The 22,564-nt window shown below is 38.0% G+C and overlaps 3 protein-coding genes across 6 annotated transcripts; 1 reads left to right on the top strand and 2 right to left on the bottom strand.

Moving 5' to 3' along the window:
• Positions 1 to 4,711, bottom strand: LOC136236148 (zinc finger protein 830-like). Of its 3 annotated transcripts, none has more exons than XM_066026251.1 (12): positions 4,568 to 4,711; positions 4,417 to 4,516; positions 4,304 to 4,357; positions 4,171 to 4,251; positions 2,260 to 2,293; positions 2,145 to 2,193; positions 2,024 to 2,091; positions 1,889 to 1,973; positions 1,770 to 1,833; positions 1,646 to 1,723; positions 275 to 351; positions 1 to 217 (listed from the first exon to the last, which is right to left on the bottom strand). In XM_066026251.1, exons 1-12 carry the CDS (start codon positions 4,669 to 4,671, stop codon positions 34 to 36), a joined length of 978 nt encoding a protein of 325 aa, XP_065882323.1. In that variant the 5' UTR covers positions 4,672 to 4,711; the 3' UTR covers positions 1 to 33. The 3 variants fall into 3 exon arrangements, with proteins under 3 accessions (XP_065882323.1, XP_065882325.1, XP_065882324.1); XM_066026253.1 differs by having other exon boundaries at positions 275 to 335; XM_066026252.1 differs by having other exon boundaries at positions 4,183 to 4,251.
• Positions 4,683 to 7,968, top strand: LOC136236147 (uncharacterized). The gene is made up of 3 exons (XM_066026249.1): positions 4,683 to 4,806; positions 4,854 to 4,963; positions 6,547 to 7,968. Exon 3 carries the CDS (start codon positions 6,559 to 6,561, stop codon positions 7,894 to 7,896), a length of 1,338 nt encoding a protein of 445 aa, XP_065882321.1. The 5' UTR covers positions 4,683 to 4,806; positions 4,854 to 4,963; positions 6,547 to 6,558; the 3' UTR covers positions 7,897 to 7,968.
• A 2,518-nt stretch (positions 7,969 to 10,486) lies between these two features.
• On the bottom strand, positions 10,487 to 14,922 carry LOC136236722 (uncharacterized). 2 transcript variants are annotated; one of them, XM_066026962.1, is made up of 2 exons: positions 14,786 to 14,922; positions 10,487 to 11,910 (listed from the first exon to the last, which is right to left on the bottom strand). In XM_066026962.1, the coding sequence occupies exon 2, from the start codon at positions 11,879 to 11,881 to the stop codon at positions 10,541 to 10,543; it is 1,341 nt and encodes a 446-aa protein (XP_065883034.1). In that variant the 5' UTR covers positions 11,882 to 11,910; positions 14,786 to 14,922; the 3' UTR covers positions 10,487 to 10,540. The 2 variants fall into 2 exon arrangements, with proteins under 2 accessions (XP_065883034.1, XP_065883033.1); XM_066026961.1 differs by having other exon boundaries at positions 10,487 to 11,918; positions 14,786 to 14,911.
• Positions 14,923 to 22,564: the final 7,642 nt, after the last annotated feature.

The raw sequence follows: 22,564 nt of genomic DNA, 5'->3' as shown, positions 1-22,564 counted from the left end.
TCTTTATAATACATGGATATTATTGAAAATATATTACACAACTTTAGATCTCCAGTCAAGAAATTCATCTAATTCTCCTTCATTATCTGAGTCACTACTAGATTGTTCAGGGTTGGTAGGCACTGCAGAGTTAACTTGTGTATGTTTGAGTTCTGCCCTCTTCCGTAGGAAGAGCTCTTGCTTCTGTCTCAGTAGCTCAGCCTTTGTGTAGCACTCACTAATAAGGATGTATCATTGTAGGAGTGTGAAGGATGTAGGAAGGTTTGTTACTTACGATTGTTCACTGAGTTCAGTAAACTCTCTGTCTACTTTAGCCTCATCATCCTCTTCATCCACTATGGAGTCAGAAATCTGAAGAAATAAATGTTTGTAGTGTGTGCACGTGCATGCGTACATACGTGCATGTGCAACATTCAAGTATTGTTTCCTTGAGCAAGAAAGTTTGCTCAGATGCACCCATTTGTATCAGAGCTGTGAAACTGGACAAAACATCATAACTGGTTCATAACTGCCGGTTATCCAGTTAACTGAACTTAACAAAATTTTCTCTAATTTTTAGGCTGAACTTAGTTTTTAAGCTCCATGCACTGTTCAGTTTATGGTATAGTTTATCAGATAATACTTGTAGTGGTCATAGCAATAGGCAACAAGTCATTAAATATAAAACTGAATCCTACAACAAGTATGATATCAATGTTGAACAGTACTCAAACCATACATTTTTGAGTGAATATGTTAGAGATCAGTTGTCCGGTTATGAGAAAAATAACTAGTGGATTAATCAGTTAACCAGGTAAGTTTCACAGCCCTAATTTGTATTAAAGGGAAGTTAAACAGGTAAATAAATGTATCACTTACAGGTGAGGTTGACTATGTAAGTAATTCCACCTATATAAGTAGATGTTACACTAATTGGAGGTGGGGATTATTTCTCTGTCTCATCAGGTAAGTATGTTATTGTTTACTGTTGGCACCACACCTGACCTGGGAGGATTTGCTTGCACCACTTGTGGGTTCCATGATTATCCAAAAGTGACTGTTATATTAGAGTATTTCGTCAACAACTGAACAGATTTCTGTATTCAAATAAAATAATGGGTTTCATTTATACACTTTAGCAACACAGGTTTATAATGAGGTCCCACTGTAGTAGCAAGAGAAATGCACAAGGAGTGTGTCTAACTGAAATACATTGTATCAGAATAGAGGTGTTTGACCCTATCAACACCAGCAAGTAGTTCTCTGTTACCAGTAGACAGAGGAAGTTGGACACATTTCTGTAAACACCACTCAAACAAATTATGCAAAAAAAATGTTTTATTGAAGAAAGGTTAACGTGTGGACTCAGGATAATAATAATACAGCACAGAATCATCATTTGCTAGTACAAGGTTGAAGCTTATGTGGAGCATGACCTGATGATCAAATGAAGAGTTTGTAGTTATAATGTGGGTTTGAGGGTTGTGTACGATATTTAGGTGGTACTTGTCCAACCTCAGTAAAAGTCAAGTACTAATGGTGAACACAGTGTGTTTGTACAGGACACACTGGTAGATAGATACTCTTATCAAATATTATGAACTCTCAGTGTTCCCAATAGTGTGTGCAATGTTGGCTTATCATGTACCCCAACTACTATACACACCTTGTTCACTTCCAACATGCTCTTCTTAAATTTCTCCCATTCTTCCAGTTCTGGGTCCTTGTACTCCACTTTACGAACCTGCACAAGTTGTAATATATTGTACTATCAGTAAACAACACAACACCTTGGCATCAACTTTAGGATCATCAAAAAATCCTTGAGGGAGTTGCGAAGAACTGTCAGATCGTCTACATTAATGAACAGAAACTCAAAGTCACAATTACTTGTTTTGCTATGCCTTACTGTTTCCCTGGCTCTTCTTTTTGGTCTTCACTAGTGTCATCATTCTTGTTGGCCTCTGAATTATTCTGCTGGTTGTCAAAGAAATCTGCAGAGCAGGGTTAGCACATAACATGATCGCACTGACACCACACCCACCTGCTGGCAATGATGGATTGTTGAGATCACCTGACACCTTGTCTGCATCATGTGATGCCTCTTCAATCCTGTCCAATGAAATACAACAAAGTACCAGCCACACCCACAATCACACACTGACTCTAATTCTTTGGTTTCAGCCAATGGAGAAGCCTCATCATCTTTGTCAGCTATCAGAAAAAAAACAATGCAAAAATAACAGATAACGTCTCTCTACATTGTTGCATTGTTATTACCTTTGGGTTTCTTGGTCTCCACAACTACAGTTGCCTACAGGAAGAAGACACACAGATTAATCAATAGGCTGAATGTCATCATATATGCACATGCTCTAGCTCATGGACTGTCGTTTATCAATTTCTGAGATTAGAATAATTGTATATCAGTGGCTAAGTAACAAGTATAAACACATACTCTTTATCTCACTTACTAGAAAAACATTCAAAAAATTTAACTAGCATTAGCATTACTACCCTTACAACCATACCTGTTGGATTTAGGCTATATGGCTACCATCCACAGGTGGCTACTAATAACGTACCACTGTGTAGAAGTGCTTAGCAGCATGGTTGCCTATTTTAATTTTGATGTATTTCTTTATGTTTAAACATTTTCCTTCCAGGCATAGCAACCATTCAAAACTTTTGACCCCATAAAGATTGTACTTAGCAACTGTTACTAAGTTGATGTTGATTCCATTAAAAAAATACAGGTAACTGAACTAAGGAACTATTCTAGTCTATTAGTTTGATTTTTAGTTTAACTTTCTTGTATGAAAACAGTCTTGTCCTGTTATTCAAATTGCAAATAGCCAAATGAGTGTAGTATTGTATTAAATGCCACATCTCACATACTGTTACACTGCATACTTAAATAACCACCTAGCTATTATTTGAACATATAAAAAGGTTGTTCTAAGATGCTAGTTAGTTACCTTTATGCCAGGAAGGAGAAGTAGTATTAATATTAATGATAAGAGCTCTGGAGAATTACATTGTGTATCTGAGCTTGTGTTTTTTCATCTGCTCTTCCTTATTGCAATAAAACATACAAGAACTATTAAATAGGAAGTTAGTCTTCGTACAACAACAACAATCTTTACTAGAAGCCACACTTAAGCAAGTTGGTTATAACCACCACCATTGAGCAGTAGCAGCACCGATCTTGAGACTAGACTAATACTCCTAATAGTAGCCACAGTGCTTAAACACGACAATACTTGTTGCCAGTCTACTAGAACCATCCATCACTACTAATTTTCCAGTATTACGTAAAATCAAATATCTCAACCAGTACCTTAATGAGAAGAAACATTATAGCAAAAGTCTTGTACATTTTGTTTGCTTGTTCATTGTTTTCCCATAAGAAACTAGTACACTAGGAATTCAGGACCTTTGAATGCAGGTGGTGACGTGATCCCCACATAAAATGCAATCCAGACAGTGTGTAAGGAGCCACCTAGGTAGAATTGCTTCTGCATGATTTCTTGCACACCACAAGATTGTTTTTAAACCAGGCACGCACCTGGTTTACTGAAATTGCTTTTTGAAAAAGTGTGTGTGTGTGTGTTTGTATGTTTGTATATTTGTTTGTCTTTCCGCACCCACGTGAGCAAAACTTTGTTAGCTAAAAACAGCCTTTATGTGATAAATAAAGGCCATTTAGAGCCTGTATTAAACTTCTGGGCAGGTAAGCATGGCTAATACGTGCCAGTTTGAAATACGGATGAAACGAGTTTATAAGGACGCGGTGAAGGCCTTACCCAAAGGGCTCTACGGACGTTAAACGGCCAAAAAACAACACAGCTGGCCTCCTAGGTAAAGCGTTTTGTTTGAGGTACGTCTCCTTAGCAGTGCTTAGCAACGTAATTACAGAATAACAAAATATTTCATCAATTACAAAATACAGATTACTATGATTCAATTGTGTAGCAACAAATCCATATAAATATTAGTTTAGTACACTTTTAATTAATTCCAGCTAGGTATGCTTGCTACATGGCGCCTGGTTTTTAGAAGTAGCACAACATCAACTTGTTTAAGTTACTATTAGTAACCTGACAGTTTTGTTACCAAATGTAAATCAAGTGTGCCATATTACATATATTTACAACTAAATCACACACACTAGTAGATTAGTATGCTTACGTCTGAGCTCACATCATTCTCATCTTGCTTTCTCTTGCGAGTGGTCAGTTCAGTTGCTGTGTTGCTGCTGCTGTTATTGTTCTGTAGATGTGCTCAATAATTCCACTGGTGTAGTTTTTATATGGCAACAAACCTTAATAACTGTAGCTGCTGCAGTTTCTTTTTGCACTTTTAGAGCAACTATCATCTGTCATGATGGTCAACATTAATAAGTAGCTATAGCAGCTGGTTGGACTATGCCCTTACTTCTTTATGCTTTTTACTCTGCACGTGGGCAGTCCATAGTACATTACTCTTCACGGGTACGTTACAAATCCCACACGATAACTGACCGAGTGAGTTATATCTGTAACGTGAACATGGCGAGTCTGTTACAGTACCACATATTAAATAACACCTTGCTAGAGGGGAGTTGATCTTGGCGCTGGATGATAACGCCTTTTGCTCTTTCATTAACTGGCGCAACTTCTTCTGTTTTGCATTATCCATTGTAATAGGCATTAATTAGAACCACAACAGGCACTATTTAGAATAAGCAAGATCCAGGCCATCTAGCCAGCAGAGTCCAGTGCCTGTGCATGTTTGAACGGCACTTGAACACCCTGAAGTTCGGGACGGTTTTTGATAATGGTATTTGTAAGTATGGTGTAAGTAAGCAATATAAACTGTGACTGTTCTATTAGAGTGGTTGACGCTCCATGTGCCCTAGAACGCCTGCGCGTTTTTTACGAAAGACAGGTCAGGATCACTGCAGGAGGAAAAGATTAAGGCGGTGACGATAGACTACTAAAAGGTACTATTATCATAGATACTATAGCTATAGTATCTATGCTATTATGTAGTGGTCTAATGAGCCAGATCCTTTCCTCGAGGCATACTTTGATATTTGCAGCTTTTATAGGCCGAGCAAACTTGATTACTTGTTTCTCATCCACAAAAATTCGGATTTCCATGCGGGCGGGAGGTCATTTTGAAATAGTCCAAAATCAAGCTGTCTGTTTACTAGCTAAAGCCTTCTAAGAACTAGTAATTACATTTTACCACTGTTTCTGAGGTGCAAGTGACATTTGCTGTGCTGTATAATGATAACCAGCCTTATTAGCATCCAAATACGTGTGCACGTGATTGATAACAGCAATAATGAAATTATAGAGACGGTGGGGTAAAAAAGGATGCGGGCGGGGATGAGAAACGATTAATCATTTGCCTTGTCTTAACCTCGAGCACGACATGCTAGTGCTTTCAACTGCATGGTGCATATAAGGTGCATATAAGCTTTCTGCCTAAAGTTATGCACCTATCAATACCTCCAGTACAGGCTATGTGGGGATTTGACAGTTTGTAAAAGCCACACTATTGGGACGTAGCCAGTTGTCTAATCCCCTAGCGATTCTGTATAAGCATTTGTGGGCTGTGGCCTGTACATGAACCTGTACTCATTTATAGCTCAGGAGTCTAAAGTCCTGCTACAACAGGCAATTAGTGCTTTGAAAATGATAAACATTTATCGTTAAGTGTCACATAATAGCAGCACTTGCATACCTCATAAGGACTTATCGATTAGATATTATAATCTCTAATGGATAAGCTCCAGCGGATAGGGCCTATGATGTACCAGACTAATAAATTCCCTTTATAGCTCTCAGAGGTAACAAGGGGTAGTCACTTTAGTGTAGCACTTAATTCTGGGACCAAAATGTAATCAAGGGTCTAATTTACGTAATCAAGCACTGCAGTGATTTTGAATAGCTTTTTATGATTTAAGAAAGGTTTTCTGGCTAAAATATCAGGGAAAATCAACAATTAAACATGAATTTTAGCTGTAGGACACCTACAGTCTCTAATGGATATGTGTCACCTTACACTAATACATTACTGGTGCAGACCTGGTTGAGCACAAGTTACTGTATATAATTTTACATGGTTTAATTGGTAAGGAAACTATATTTGGTGTACTGTAATTTGTATATTGCTGAAACTGTTTCCTAAACTTTGATTGTGCGTCTTCTCTTATGTATGCTCAGTGTCCTTATACTGAGGCTGCTAACTGATGTAGAAACCCTTTTGCATGCTTTATGACTGTCATAGTATTTTTGGCATGGTCTCTAACCGACGTAGAAAATGGCATGACTGTAATGCTCAAGGTCCTGCCCAATGTAGACCCTGCAATGCCCAAGGTCTTTCTGCTAGCAGGTTTTTAGAACCTGCTAGTAGATCTTTTAGTCAATTTTAAAGACCTTGTTATCTCCCAAAGACCAAAGCATTTTATGCATACCATATTCTAATCACAGATGGTATGCCACATCTGTAGTAATACCCTATTATCATCTAAATCATTTGCAGTAATGGACAGCACATGTCATCCATCATGTGTAGGTATGGTGAAACATGGATCTGTGTTCAGAACACATGAATTGTTCAGATGATCCTGCTCATCCACAACTACTTGGTGCAGTGGTGGCCATCTTACTTCGATGTGTCAAGATGACAATATGGCTGCCATTATCACTGGCCTGTCTACCACTGTATATTCTGGGTCTACTGGTGTGGGGACTTCCCCCAATAGTGTCACCATGGAGTAGGTTCTGTAGGTACTTAATTGCCGCATGGACAGAAGGAAATAAAGATGAGAATATTCCATTAACTAATAGAATATTGGTGTTTCTTATTGTACTTAGTTATATGATTAAATCACCTGTGTATGGAGTGTGTTGGTTTATTGATGAACTATTGTATCCATCATACCATAACTTTGAGCCTGTGGAACCAGTGTTTTTTATTACTGGCCATCGTAGTGGCTCTACACAGCTTGCTAACTATTTGGAAGATGACAAGGACACATTTCTTGTACCAACAGTTGTAGAATGTTGGTCACCTTATATATGGCTGTGGAAGTTAGGGAGAATAAGCAGTCAACGGAGATTTAGGAATATGTATGGAGATGAAGGGAAAAAGTATCATAACTCTGACACATCCAGAACTGATGCTCTGGACTTCCTTGTAAGAGCATGGCACTTTGTTGGTCTCTCATGGTTTTTGGGAACCTCATTTATGAGATGGGGATTCTGTTTGGTGCCAATGGAGGAACCGACAGATGAGTGGTTTTGCAATAGTTTCTTACAATTTACTGACAGTATTATGAAAAAGGTTATTTATCATCGTGGCAAGCCTGGTCAAAGAATCTTAGTCAAAGGACATTTTCTAATGGTTGCTTCTGTCATAAACCATCGCTACAGAGGAGTTAAGTTCTTTACTGTTGTACGTGATCCAGTGGAGCGTCTACAGAGTACAGCTAATTTTATAAAAGTTATGTCTATGGATGGACCACAACGAGCAGAGTTTGCTTTGTTTCCACCATCATGGAAAGTGATTCGTAATTGGGTCCTGCAGGTGCAAACTGTCTACTGTAAACAAGAGATGATGTTTTATCGACAATCTGATAACAACAAACTTGTTATTCCATTTACCATGTACGTGAACAACTTGTGTACTACTCTGCAGAGAATTTACTCATTCTGTAATCTGCCAATACCTGACCATGTTGTATCAAATGCTGTTGAGATACAAACCACAACACATGATCGTACAAAACGTAAAGCAAGCTATGACTCCAAGATTCAGAAAAGTCTAGCTGATCTTGGTGTGGATGAAGTGAAGCTAAGAGACCATCTCACTAGTTACATCAACTGGATGAAACAGTTTGAAGAGGATAAGAAAGATAAATGAATATGTTAACAGGTTGCATACTTATACAAGTTTTGAATTTGTACTAAATGTTATATGACGTACACTTTGGGACCGACCGATTTTTACCTGTTATAAAAGGAGGTTGCCCTTCTCCAGAGATAGGATTGTATTAGTAGAGATCTAGTGGGTAATACAAGCATCTATACCCAGGATGTGTGATATTGATCTAAAATGTGTAAGCCCAAGACATTACCCCTTCAATGGTCAGTTTTTGTAAACTACAGTGAGTAGTCTAAATAAGCTGTATAGCTGGTGAACTCCCTTTGAAATTTGTATTTGAAGGTTTATACAGCCAAACACACAGAAGTATAGTTGCAACATGCTATAGGCTACTACATAACAATTTTATAGTAACATGAAACTTACATTCTAGGAGCAACTGTGCATAGTAGTGTATATTATGTTACATAGTCATAATGGAATTTTAGTGACTATCTGAGAACATGTGCAGACATTATCAATAATAATCATAAATATATGTCATACTTGATATGTGGATGTTTAGCTCTCCTCTTGATTTTTAAAACACCATAATAAAAAAGCAAACTCATGGGCCCATTAAAAGCATATGTAAATGATTAACTACTCTAATAGAACATCCACCATTAAACTTCTATAAGACCAGTGCGTAAGCTGAAATTAAGCCTATTCTTCTTGACCTGCATGTGCATTGCTATCTCACTATTGTGCCAATCATCCTACCATATACTAATATATTGCTTAAAGTTACAACTTTATAGTTACCTTTTTATATACTGAATCACATAAAACATCAATTCAATAATTCTTCTTGAAATCATTTCTAAAAACAACTTTTGTTTAATATAGAGCTGGTATTTTTAGTTGTAGCTACAAACTTGATGCTTGGGTTGAAATGCTTCCTCTTGTAATAGTAAATTTTTTGGCATCTATAAATTTGCTACAACTATACTTTATACTTATATAGAGAGATTTAGATAAATACTTCCAGATTCAATCTTGTGACAGCAATTTCCTGGGAGACTCAGAGCATGCATGCCCTAACTCAGAATCCCTAGCTGGAGCATATATGCTACACATCCTGAGTGCATAATTATATACATGTACTCCACACACTTAATCTTCCCCCTCCACTGACACCACACAAGTCCTCTCTTTATTGACTGTTTGGACATTTACAATACAGTTTGAGCCATGAGACTGTAAACATTATACTATACTTTGAACAAATTTGTTTAGTATGGATCATGTGTAGCTGATCATTTCACTCCTTTTTTATTCTTTAATATGTAGAAAACAGATTTTAAGCTACTGGTTGTGCATGCCTTTCCACAACTAGGCAACTGCTAGAGGATATCACTTTGTTATTATTACTTTAATATAGCTACTGTATAAGCATTGTGTATAAGCCACTTAAACAAAGTGACATATAGCATTTGATTCAAATTACCAATTGTGCAAATTCAAGGCTAAATTTCCAAAAACATTCCTGTGGGGGCATTCCCCAGAAACCTTAGATTCTGCATACTGAGTGTGCATGCTTGGCACATGCAGTTGCATCAACCAGTTGTCACTTTTCTTATCTACCCATTATAAATGCCCCTAGTACCCTAGTAGCACAGTATAGCACTCCCACCTGAAATCCTATGGATCCGCCCCTGTTGGATAGTTACAATACAAGGCTTCATATATTGCACTTTGAATGTAAAAATTGTACACCATTGGGTAAAGAATGAATTGTGAATAATTTGTGCTTCGTGTATACATATACATGCATTTGAAGCAGATGCTGATAGCTGCAGCTATTAATATAGTGATTTGTCACCGTTGTTAGTCTGGTGTAGAAGTGGGGTTGTACTAGAGCAAAGTCCACTTAACATCCCACATATGTAAGACAATATAACAAATATGAATGTAGTATATATATTAACTGTTCTGTTGAAATATTCTTTTATAGATAATTTAGGGGGCACATGTGTCCTCTATCCCGGCTCTCCTACAAGGAATCAATTATGAATTGTGCTATATATACCATAAAGTGTAACTTGAGAACTTCAAGACTTGTTTTCTTGCATTACAAAAGTGGGCTTTTTAGGTACCTTTGAATACTGTTTCCTGTAGATATTGTATGCATGCCGTATGCCCCTGCATACTGAAACTTAATATTAGTATATATATTTCACTTCTGAATATCCTTCAGGTCATAGAACAGGCTAAAGAAGGGGGTGGTAAATTTAACTCTACCATGAAAATTACACAGTGAAGTTAGAAGGAAATGACAAGCATAATAATGCCACCCTGGCCCCATATTCACAAAATATGTACCAGATATGTGTAGTATGTAGAGCAAGGGACAAAAGTGTTATAATAATAGTACAGTTACTTGTTACAATAACCACACGTGCCTAAAAGATGACAATATATCACACTCAGAACAGATTCAACTCAGTGAACATGCACACTTTGCAAATGCTTAAAACAGAAATGGACTTGGATATAGTTACAATGCAACAGAAAGAGCACCTAATAATTAACACAGCAACAACACCATGCAATGACAATTTACATGCAACCACTACTTTAGCATGCATTTCTAAATATTGTAATTTTGTATATATACAATACCTATTTATGCTAATTATCTTCAAATGTATTTCTTATCCTCCTCTTCAAACTTTTTCATCCAGTTGATGTAACTAGTGAGATGGTCTCTTAGCTTCACTTCATCCACACCAAGATCAACTAAACTTTTCTGAAACTTGGAGTCATAGCTCGCTTTACGTTTTGTACGATCATGTGTTGTGATTTGTATCTCAACAGCATTTGATACAACATGGTCAGGTATTGACAGATTACAGAATGAGTAAATTCCCTGCAGAGTGGCACACAAGTTGTTCACGTACATGGTAAATGGAATAACACGTCTGTTGTTATCAGATTGTCCATAAAACATCATCTCCCGTTTACAGTAGATAATCTGTGTTTGCAAGCTCCAATTACGTACCACCTTCCATGGTGCTGGAAATAAACCAAACTCAAAATGTACAGGTCCATCCATTGACACAGCCTTCATATAGTTGATTGTACTAAAAATACGTTCCACTGGATCTCGCGCTACAGTAAAGAATTTCACTCCTTGGTAGAGTTTATTAATAACAGGAGCATGAATCAAAAAATGCCCTTTGATTAAGATCCGTTGACCAGGTTTGCCACGATAATAAATAATCTTTCTCATAATACTGTCAGTAAACTTTAGCAGATTGTTGCAAAACCATTCGTCTATTGGTTCATCCAGTGGCACATAGCAGAAGCCCCATTTCATAAAAGAGGTACCTAAGTATCGTGATAGTCCACCAAAATGCCATGATCTTACAAAGAAATCCAAACTGTCAGTTTTTGATGAGTCAAAATTGTGATGCTTTTTCCCTTCACCCCCATACAACTTTCTCTGTATCCACCAACTGTTTTTTCCAACTAATTTCCACATCCACAGAAAAGGATACATGCCCTCTTGAACTGTTGGTACAAGAAATGTGTCCTTGTCATCTTCCAAATAGTTAGCAAGCTGTGTAGAGCCACTACGAACACCAGTAATAAAAAACACTGGTTCCACTGGCTCAAAGTTATGGTATGATGGATACAATAGTTCATCAATAAACCAACACACTCCATACACAGGTGATTTAATCATATAACCAAGTACAATAAGAAACACCAATATTCTATTAGTTAATGGAATATTCTCATCTTTATTTCCTTCTGTCCATGCAGCAATGAAGTACCTACAGAACCTATTCCATGGTGACACTATTGGGGGAAGTCCCCACACCAATAGACCCAGAATATACGGTGGTAGACAGGCCAGTGATAATGGCAGCCATATTGTCATCTTGACACATCGAAGTAAGATGGCCACCACTACACCAAGTAGTTGTGGATGAGCAGGATCATCTGAACAATTCATGTGTTCTGAACACAGATCCATACTTTACATTAAATACTTTAAGACATCACCTGTAGTACTGAGAAGATGCAATATTACTGTGATGTGCATTATTAAATATTGAAATGCAGTACAGTGAAACCATTCTGGTCATCATAGGGAACCTCATTAAGGAGGTGGCTGCATTAAACAGGTCACTTTGTACACAGTTAGCACATGTGGGAATTTTTATAATGGCCAGTTTGACAGGTGACCACTTATGCAGTGACCTGGTTTCACTGTATTGGAATTTCAAAAAGAATTTACAACACTCTTTATAGTTAGACTGAGAAAATTTGCTGTAGAGAAAAACATGGGAGCTGGCTATGCTATATGCATCCTAGGGATACAGTCGTGAACTTCAAGTTGCTATGTGAGACCATTGCTGGCTACCATTACTTTATTCATTGTTTCCTGTCACTGCCTGCATCAATTTTTAGGTATCCTTTCAAAATTTGGAGAAGTTACTTCAGACATTATCACCTAAAAATAATGGGAAATTCAGGTTGCTAGGGGCAACGGTTATTATTATGCGCTATAAAGCCTTATTATGAAATTTGTCTATTGTAGGGTACTGCTGAAAAGCAGTTCATAGAACTGATATAAACATAATATAAGTGCTCGTGCAAACAGTACAGACTTGTGCAAAATAATGCAGTACCAGATGCAATGGAATGTGCTGTTGTGTAAGCCTGGAAATCCCCTTAAAAGCCATAAATAAGTGAATTTATTTTATTGTGCAGACATCACGCAGAGACCTAATTACAAAACTGATTACTGATCTAATTTATATTTATAAAGAATTTTTTTTTACATATATGCACCTCTCTAATACATAGCCGCAAAATTTTCACCTATTAAAGTGATCATTTTAAAGAGTCATCATTTACTTCCTCTATCAAAAAAAATGTGAACTATAATTAAGATTTTTGTCTAGCATATATATGTCATAAGATGTGACATTTTGAAATTTGTGGTTTTCCCATATAAATCTATGCGAGGGGGCTACAGTTGCCCCTTCTGGGCAATCACAAAAATGAGGTATTTTAACATATGGAGAAACCAAAATTCCAAAGAGTTCATAAATCAGTTTTACATAATTTGTAGGTGTGAATGTCAACAATAATTTCTCCAAGTTTTAAATGGATAATGTATATAGATCTTAAGATATGACATTCTTTGAATCCCATGATTTGTGTGATTACCGAGAAGGGGAAACTGGTGTGTACCTCTCATAGACAGTGATGAAAAAATTGCAACTTCAAAATGTCATATCTCATGGCTTATATGCGCTATCCTTTTAAAACTTGGAGAGGTTACTTTAGACATTGACACCTACAAATAAGGTAAAAATTAGGTTGCTAGGGGCAACGGTTAATTTTTTCCCTTATTATGAAATTTGTCTATTCAAAACATATAATATTAGCAAGCTATATACAACAAAACAACACAATAAGGCCATTCCAACTGAGGATGTAGTTTCTTATTAGGATGTTTTCAAAGATGCAGTGCAGGCAGGCTTATTCTCATTGTTCATTATATGTGATCAATCCACTGCAGTTGACTGTTTCATTTAAAAGTGACTGTTCTATTAGAGTATTTCAATAATTAATTAGCTACCTATAGACTACAGCGAACCAGTGTTTAGCAGCAACTACTAGAAATCATTAATTATAAGTAGATAGAATTGTATGTATTGTATGTGTATTCTGGATGTGGTCAGCATGCCACAGATCTTACTTAAAGTCTGCACTAGGCCAAAGTTGTAGCTATGACCCCTAAACATTTCCTAAATACTGATGCAGGCGGAAAGTCATCATTCACTATGGTTAAAGCCTTGATCAAAATTCTAACAAACCCTCTAATAATTGTGAAAATCCATGAGGTGGAAATATAGCCAGCCATATAATAAAAATGTTGTGGTACTTCCATTATAGCCACAGGGCAGAAACGGGAAATAATCTAGGAATCAAACTGAAGCCATGAAATAAAATTAATTTATAACTCAGTTAATAGTATGCCGCACATGCATACAGGAACAGCTTTTATGCTTAACATGCTTTATGACAACATGACCCCCCGGGTGGTACTCAGGCGTGATACCAGCAGAGGATGGGAAACTACATCATGGCCTCGGCATTTAATAACATGCCCCACGGAAAGCACTATTACCTGGACTGGATTCTGCATGGACTGGACTGGAATCCTACGTATTTCATTATGTACTGCACTCTCCAACGTTCATCATACTGCACTAGTGAAACACTAATTGAACAATCAGAATTTTGATGGTATACATACTAGCTGAGTAGAGAATACAGACCACCATGAGTACTGACTTGTAGCTGTGTTAGCATAGTGAAACATTGTAAGAGGCATGGTGATTTCTACAAGTACAGTAATCTCCTCCACTCTATATATATAATTAGTCTGGCTGTGCGAGATTGAGTCAGCTACATAGCTACAAGCAATAAACTCCTTTAATAAAATAATCACAAAGAATGGAGACTACAGTACCTGTAGAAATCACCCACATCAGTGTTACTCCAACGCAGCATTATGCTTATGCAAGTAATGAAAAGACTCATGGTGCATGGTAGTTTATATTCTCTCTACTCGGTAACTTATGATAGTGGCAAAATTTTGATCGTTCAATTAGTGCTGTGTGATGAACGTGGGAGAGTGCTAGCAGTCCAGTCCACTAGTCCAGGTATTGATAGACTAGTCGAGCCCCCGAGACTAGTGCTTCCCTGCCCTACGTATGGTGAAATACTGAGAGTACAGTGGTACATGTAGTCTCGCGTGGCCAGTCCAGTGTATCCAGAACAAGTACCAGCCGAGGTACCAGCTGAGTCAGCTGGCCTGCCTGACCGACCACGCGACACTATACGCCACTTTCGAACTGACCATTCAATCTAATCTTTATCATCAGTGCATCAAAGAGTCAACGACCTCAGGCTCGCTAGCTCGCTCGCTAGACATGCAGACAGCCAGCAGCCAATGAACAAAACTGGTAATCGAGCTGGTAATAGAACCCCGAGATGAATTCCCGCCGCATAATTAACCTTTGTATCTCGTGATCAAGAGCGTGGGCGGATGAGGAGAATTATTGTTGTTAGGGAACTACAAATCTGAAAGTCATCGACATAATCGAGGAGTAGCACGCACTATATAAAGACACTCCAGTATCAGTTCAATCTAATGGTAACCGTGTCTGTGTGGTTATTATAAATTTGCATAGTGTGTTCTGTAGCATCTGTATGTTAGCCCGCTGCCCTTTTGAGTACGAAATGGCGGGCGCCGCTAGACAATTGACGTGGCAGCTTGACATACCATAGATTAATAGACACCCCACCTATGGATATAGTGATATAGCTTGTTTGCCAAATAAGTCAAGGTACAGAATGCACGCATCATGGACTTACCTGTTAGCTACCTATTGTACATACTGTGGTGTGCCAAAAAGCACCAGTCAGTCAGTCAGTAGAAAAATTCTGTAGCAACCTATTGGAAACTTTTCAGGTGCACTTTTGGGCTTGGTACATGCCTCACCAATACTGCCAAGGTGCCATGAAGGTATTATGAGGTGGTTTTGTTCTTTTTTTTGTGAGAAAGTGTAAACCTCAGTGATCCCTAATATACAGTACTACCATACTGTATATTAGGGATCATGGCACTGATAATTGTGACAATCCTATTGCAGAGGAAATTCTGGCTGAGAAGCACCCCAGGGGCGGATCCAGACTTTTTACTACTCTGGAAATGCAACTCCAGCCTAGCTGTAAGTTGAAGATGAAAAAAAAAAGCTAACTACCTGCTGACACAGGGGCACAGCCAGGATTTTTTTGAAGGGGGTTCCAACAACAGTATTGAGTTACTAGAAGCAGGGGTCTGGGGGCACAGCCCCCAGCCGCTGAGAGATTTTCAATATTTTAATGAATCAAAACTCAGCAAATTGCTATAGTTTTGTGTAAAAATAGTACATTAACTAGAAAAAGCTACTTAGTGGAAACAGACAGCATAACAAATAGAGACACATATAGACATCTGTATCCCACTGGTATAGGGACCATGAATCACTGATACAAATGGAATGAGTTACAATTATAACTACGCATAGCATGGATTCATTCTGCATGCCCAAGTGATAAATTACTGGAGTTCTATATTGCACACCAAAGCTATAGCAGTATAAGGTCATGTTCAGTTTGCATTTATTAAATGTAATTAGAATGTCTGAAAAAGCACTACGCCAATGAAGTTCCCTTAACATATAATATTATGGATATTTAAATGCATGATTGTTCTTTAGAGTATATGTGACTGCTCTATTAGAGTATATATACCTGACTGCTCTATTAGAGTATATATACCTGACTGCTCTATTAGAGTATATATCTGACTGTTCTATTAGAATATATATACCTGACTGCTCTATTAGATAGAGTATATCAATCTTTTAAACAAGTTTTCAAGAGGGCTCATGTTACCTGTGTATAAATCTTTCCCTGAGAGATGAATGCAAGCTTTATCAATTGTTGTGCTGTGCCATACACTGTTACTCACTCATTTTGTCCTGCCACACTAAATGGTGTGTTAGGGTCCTGCTGTAAGGCCAGGCAAACTTGATTACTTGTTTCTCATCCATAAAAATTTGGATTTCCATGTGGACGGGAGGTCATTTTTCATTATTCATTATTAAAGAAAATACTCCAAATCAAGCTGTCTGTTACTATAAAGGCTAGCTAAACCTTTATCAACTAGCATGCACTGTTCTGAGGCGCAAGTGACATTTGTTGTGCTGTAAAATGATAGCCAGCCTTCTTAGCATCAAAATACGTGTGCACGTGATTGATAATAGCAATAATGATATTAGAGGTGGTGGGGTAAAAAGGGATGCGGGCAAGGATGGCCGGATGAGAAACAGTTTGTCTGGCCTAAAACTCAGAAGTCTAAATTTTACAGGGGGTTCCTGAACCCCTCCCTATGCCCCTGTGACAATAGCTACCCTTATCTCTCCACCAACTACATCTCCTTATTTATAATTTATAACTACATACATAGCTCAGTGTTGGGCAGGTTACTTTTTAAAGTAACTAATTACATATTACTTGCAACTGAACTATTTAGTTACAGTTACATATTACCCATAAAGTAAAGTAACTATAATAATATTACATATTATATTACTTTGTGTCTACAGCCCACAGCCTTAAGCTGTCACATGTGAAACTACCACCTTATCACGTGACATGATTGTGTTGTTGGGCAGTGTGCAAATCTTGGTTATAAGTAAGAAGCTGGTGAATAAGCTTCATTCAGTAGGCTTCATTACTTCGTTGTGGCTAGGCATTACACAGTGGATTACTAACGAGATTAGTAACTTCGTTACTTGTAGTAATAATATTATGTAATATTAGACTCGTTACAGTAACTATATTACTTAGGTAACGCATTACATTAGTAAGTAAAGTAACTTGAGTTATATTACCTGTTTTTATAGTGTATTTCGTTATATTACTTAGTTACCACAAAAGTGATAATATTACGTAATGTATTACTTATGTAACGCGTTACTCCCAACACTGCATAGCTCTTGCTACACTACTCCTCAGAAGAATACTGTGACTGCTCTATTGGAGTATCTTGACTGCTCTATTAGAGTATCTCGAATCAGAGGCCCTTTCAAAAGGGGGGTCCATGGAACCCTTTGAACCCCTCTGGATCCGTCCCTGCAGCCTGATACTCTTCTTGATCCAAACCTTGTTTTGATCCTATATGTGTTTGAACTGGTGATGTGATTAAGGGAGTTTCCCTTCATACCCATAGTGCTGCTGGACCATCTGGAGTGGATGCTAATGCATGGAGGAGGATATGTACATCTTTTGAAGATGCTTCTGTAAGCATATGTAGTGCACTAGCCTCTATGCTCGCTTAATTTTTACTCATGATGTTGACTCTACAGTATTGATGCCTTTTGTAGCTTGTTGATTAACTCCTTTAGACAAAGGATATTGGAGATGTTCCCCATCAGATTGTGGCGAAGGTAATTTTGTTTTGTATTAGTGATGATGTCATGACAGCTGTTGGTCCTTTGCAAACTTGTGCTGGGCATGCAGCAGGTTCTGAAGCTGTGGTACATGCCATGTGTGACTTGTTTTGTCGTGATGATTATGTGGCTGCACTTCAAGTTGATGCCTCCAATGTCTCTAACTCTGTGTATTGTCAGGCTGCTCTTCACAACATTTCCATTACCTTATTCATGGTGCTCAATAATACTTATGGTTCCCCAGTTTGTCTGTTCGTGATGGGTGAGGAAGAGCTGGCCTCGACTGAGGGTACTATCCAGGGGGACCCGCTAGCCATTGCAATATATGCTACTCCCTTGATTAAACAGTTATGTATAGTTGAGCCTGATGCCTGTTTGCTGATGATGCCACTGTGGTGGGGTCACTGTCTTCTTTGCTTGCTTGGTGGAAGCATCTTTCTTGCGTTGGTCCAAACTTTGGATACTTTCCAAATGTATCCAAAACATATCTACATGTTGTACAATCTTTTTTTGCTGGTTCAAACATTCAGATCACTTCTCGAGGGCAAAGACATCTTGGTGCTGCACTTGGAACTCATGACTTTTGTCATTCGCAGTGTCAAAGTGGACAGATGAAGTGTCAGCTCTTGCTAACATTGCTACTCCTACTGTGCATTTACACAAGATTTAAATGATTTCTGGGTATATGTAATGAGAACCATCCCTAATATTGGCTCACTGTTTAATCCTCTGCCATACATTTAAAGCTTATTCCTCTCTTACTGGTCGGGTCCCTGTTCAGTGGAGGAGTGAGACCTACTTTCTTTTCCATGCCATTGGGTGTTGTTAATCCTACTTCTATTGCTGATTCCCAGTATAGTGCTTCCATCAAAATCACCAATCCTCTTAAAGACCTAATCATAGGACAAGCAGTTTAAGTCCCTATCTCAGATGTTCACAATATCAAAGCCAGTGTTCATCTCCACAGACCTTCTGCTTCTAAGGAAGCTGCTAAACAGGTTCATTCTCGTCTTTCTCCATCCCTCCAATGAGTTATGGATCTGAACAGTGAGATTGGCTCATCCTCTTGATTACTATTCACAGATCAGGGTTTTCACTGTAATAAGCAAGAGTTTTGGGATGCTCTACATTTACGGTATAGCTGGAAACTTATTAGTGTTCCTAGTCATTGTGTATGTGGTTCATCTTTTAATTCCATGACTTGTCAACGTGGTGGCCTAAGGCATAATGAATACGAGATATTACTGCTGAACGGCTTAACCAGGTGTGCTTTGATGTTGTGATTGAGCCACCTTTGAAACCACTTTCTGGTGAGGCTATTGTCCCACTGTCTTCTAACAAACAGGATGAAGCACGTGCTGACATTCATGCACAGGAAGGAGGCAGGGTGCCTTTTTTGATGTAGAAATTTTTCATCCTAATGCACCTGTTACCATAATTCCACTATTCCCTCCATCTACAGGCAGCATGAACAGGCTAAACAGAGAGTATGGTGATTGGGTTCACGAGGCATTCTTTAGCCCACTAGTCTTTGCAACTACAGGGGGTATGCAACTGTTTTTTATCACAGACTTACTGATCAATTGTCCTGCAGGAACACACTAATTTATGGTAACAAACATTGGCATGGCTTTGATACACACTATCTTTTTCATTGCTAAGACCTGCAACAATGTGCATCCAGCTACTTAGTGAATCAACTAAATTCTACAATAATGCATAAAGGTAAATTTACCCTAATAGAGCAATCACCCAAATAAAACAGTCAAGCAGTAGCTATTCTGATATATTACTGAAATCACTCTCAAATACAGTTTCACAGTGTTAAGTAAGTATGCTCCTAGATTCCTAGGTCAACTGTGTTATAATATATTGAGATATCCTAATAGAGCAGTCACCCTAATACAACAGTCAAGCAAATATTGATTAGATTTATTGCTTACTCCAAGCAATTGGCTAGAGCCATTCTTCCTTGCAAGAGTGACAACATATATAGCAATACTAATTAGACAGCTATACACAGTGTAAAAATAGCTAAACATGATGTACAAACAAGAACAACTGGACGAGTATACAGAATCAAAACTAAACTACAGAGCAGATGACAACCCAAATGTGCATGGTAATGGTATGTACATGGTAATCACATCTGATAGTGTAGGTCTTTGATAACAGTATTGGTGGTATTGATTCCACAAGTGAGAAGCGGTAACCTGGAAATACTACACTCAAATTCAATTTTAGAATGTCTAGCAAAGTGGCATGCCCTTAGACCCTCCTGGGTTTGCATGCATCACATGTTAGTGTGCTTCATACACTAATGTATGCCCTAACAGTGTTGTGCATGCAGCTAGACCTCGACATCACAAAATGTCTGGTCTATATACATTCCTACTCCACTCCTGAGTATATGCCATGGCCATGAGGGATTTTCCTGATATGATATGTATGCCCAATTCACAATTACACTTGTAAATAAGTCTCTCTGTAGAGAGTATTGTATTACATTGTACTGTATTTGTGCAGTGCCTCCACCAAGGAGTATAAGGCACAGTGAAATTACATACGATTTTGTGCAACAGATAGGATGATTAGCTACAAACTAGTTAAATAAATTATAATTGAAGTTTACCAACTGTTTAAATCTTTCTAGTGTTGTTCCTGCTGCATCTGGGCGTAGGCTGTTCCATAACTTTATTGCTGGTGGGAAGGAGTGTAAGTGACAGTCTATTCTTGATAAGGGTCTCATGTAGCGGTAATAATGGCCTCGGATTGTAGTATGGAGAAGGAAGGGTTAATACATTGTTCAGTGTCTCGCTTCATCTGTGTTTTAGCTAGGTGTTTGTGGAGTGGACCATGTTTCTTGACGCCCTCTTCCATGCAGTGGTTGATATAGGAAAAGTGGCTGAGGGTTTGTATCCAGCACTTGTGGCCAGAATCACTATTCCTCATCCTCCCTCTGCTCAACCCACCTTCTGACTTGGCCGCCTTCATCAGTCTCTGCTCAATGCAGAAGTACCAGACCATTCATGACAAGAGTGATGGACAACATGGTTCCCATGGGTAAAACTTTCAAAACATTTCCTTGTATTCAGGTGATTAGTTTCAAGTAGTTCTTGTGAATATCAGAAAAGTGGACATGGCATTTTTCTCACCAAGGAGCAGTTTTGGTGCTTTTATTCAATTCAGAGTCATGAAAAATCCCTAGTTTGACTCCACACAAGACAAAATTAAACTTTTCCATTTTCCTGATATGGTTCCGGGTACCCCATGTTCCAGCAGCTGTCATGGGTTTCCCTACAGGAGTTGAATTTAAACTTTTTGAAATATGTCAACAAACACCTTTGCAAACACATTGGTGAAAAAATTTTTTGGTAAGGAATTTATTCCCAGATTTGCCAGATATCTGATAATATTCCCTGACTATATTGGTTGATGATATTATAGAAAGTTACAAGTTTCATATTATCTCTTCTTTGTGATATAGATAGGAGGCTTAACTTTTTAACATTTCAGTGACACTTGCTTGATAGAAGTAGTTGTTTGATAAAACTGGCAGCTCAATGTTAAACAATTTCAAGCTTATTGTGTATATGGTACAGGAATAATCCAAAATTGGCCAAACCATGGTAAGGTAACGACTGCAGGAACTAGAGAAAGTTCAGCATAGATTATCTAGTCACCCTGTAGAGCATTCGGATGATTATACTGTTGCAATGTAATAGTTATAACACGGGAACGAGGGCTTGCCTGATATGTATGCCAAATAGCCCGAGGGCTAAGGGCCTGAATACCCCGTGTCAACACTTCCCATCTGTAGTAGGCTTAATAGCCCATGCCAGGCAATCAATCACCCAAGCTAATACAAGTGCAACCACCAGATAAATATTATATATATTATAATATATGCTTGAAATATTCAATTATGGGTCAGCAGCTGGCTATGTTTGGCAATGATGAATGGACAAATCCTTTAGGTATTACGCAGTTACGAAGGAAAGAGGTGATTTTATTCCTTTAGTTGTGGATGTTTTGGGGTCTGGATACCTTTTGCTTTGTAAATTCTTCATTTAATTGCTAATTGTACCACTGCCTGTAGCGGTGTTTCACCTAAGTGGCCGGATGAAATTTACTTCAACAACTTTCAACGGATATTGCTAGAATGATTTTAAGATATCGGGCTCTGCAAGGTGGTGATGATGACTTTCCCCTTTCCCTGTAGTTGTACTTTCTTCATTGTAGTGATAGTTTGTGTATTGTAGACTATAATTGTAGTGTTTGTTGTCATGTATTTTTTAAACTTTTTTTTTACACGTTGCATAAGTTTAATGTTTTAATCAGTGCTATTGAATTGTTTATGGCATAATTATGGAGTTTATTAAAGCCTAGATGGGTAAGCTTGTTTGCAGAGTGGTAGAGTGTAATTTTGTGTTATCAGTAATGTGTGTGTGGTCCGTATTCGAGAATGTATGGGAACACTTGGTAGTTATCACCTTAACCCAACATTTTTCAACTTGTAGGATAGCAAGGAAAAGAAAATACTTCCATCTGAGTGGTTTTCATAGCCAAATCCAAGTCATACATACTAATCACATGAGTATTAATTGATCCCCACAATCGATTCTGGCTTTAATATC

The sequence above is a fragment of the Dysidea avara genome, chromosome 10, assembly GCF_963678975.1.
Source record: "Dysidea avara chromosome 10, odDysAvar1.4, whole genome shotgun sequence".
NCBI classification, from domain to species: Eukaryota; Metazoa; Porifera; class Demospongiae; order Dictyoceratida; family Dysideidae; genus Dysidea; species Dysidea avara.
This window is presented reverse-complemented; position numbering and strand designations above follow the sequence as displayed.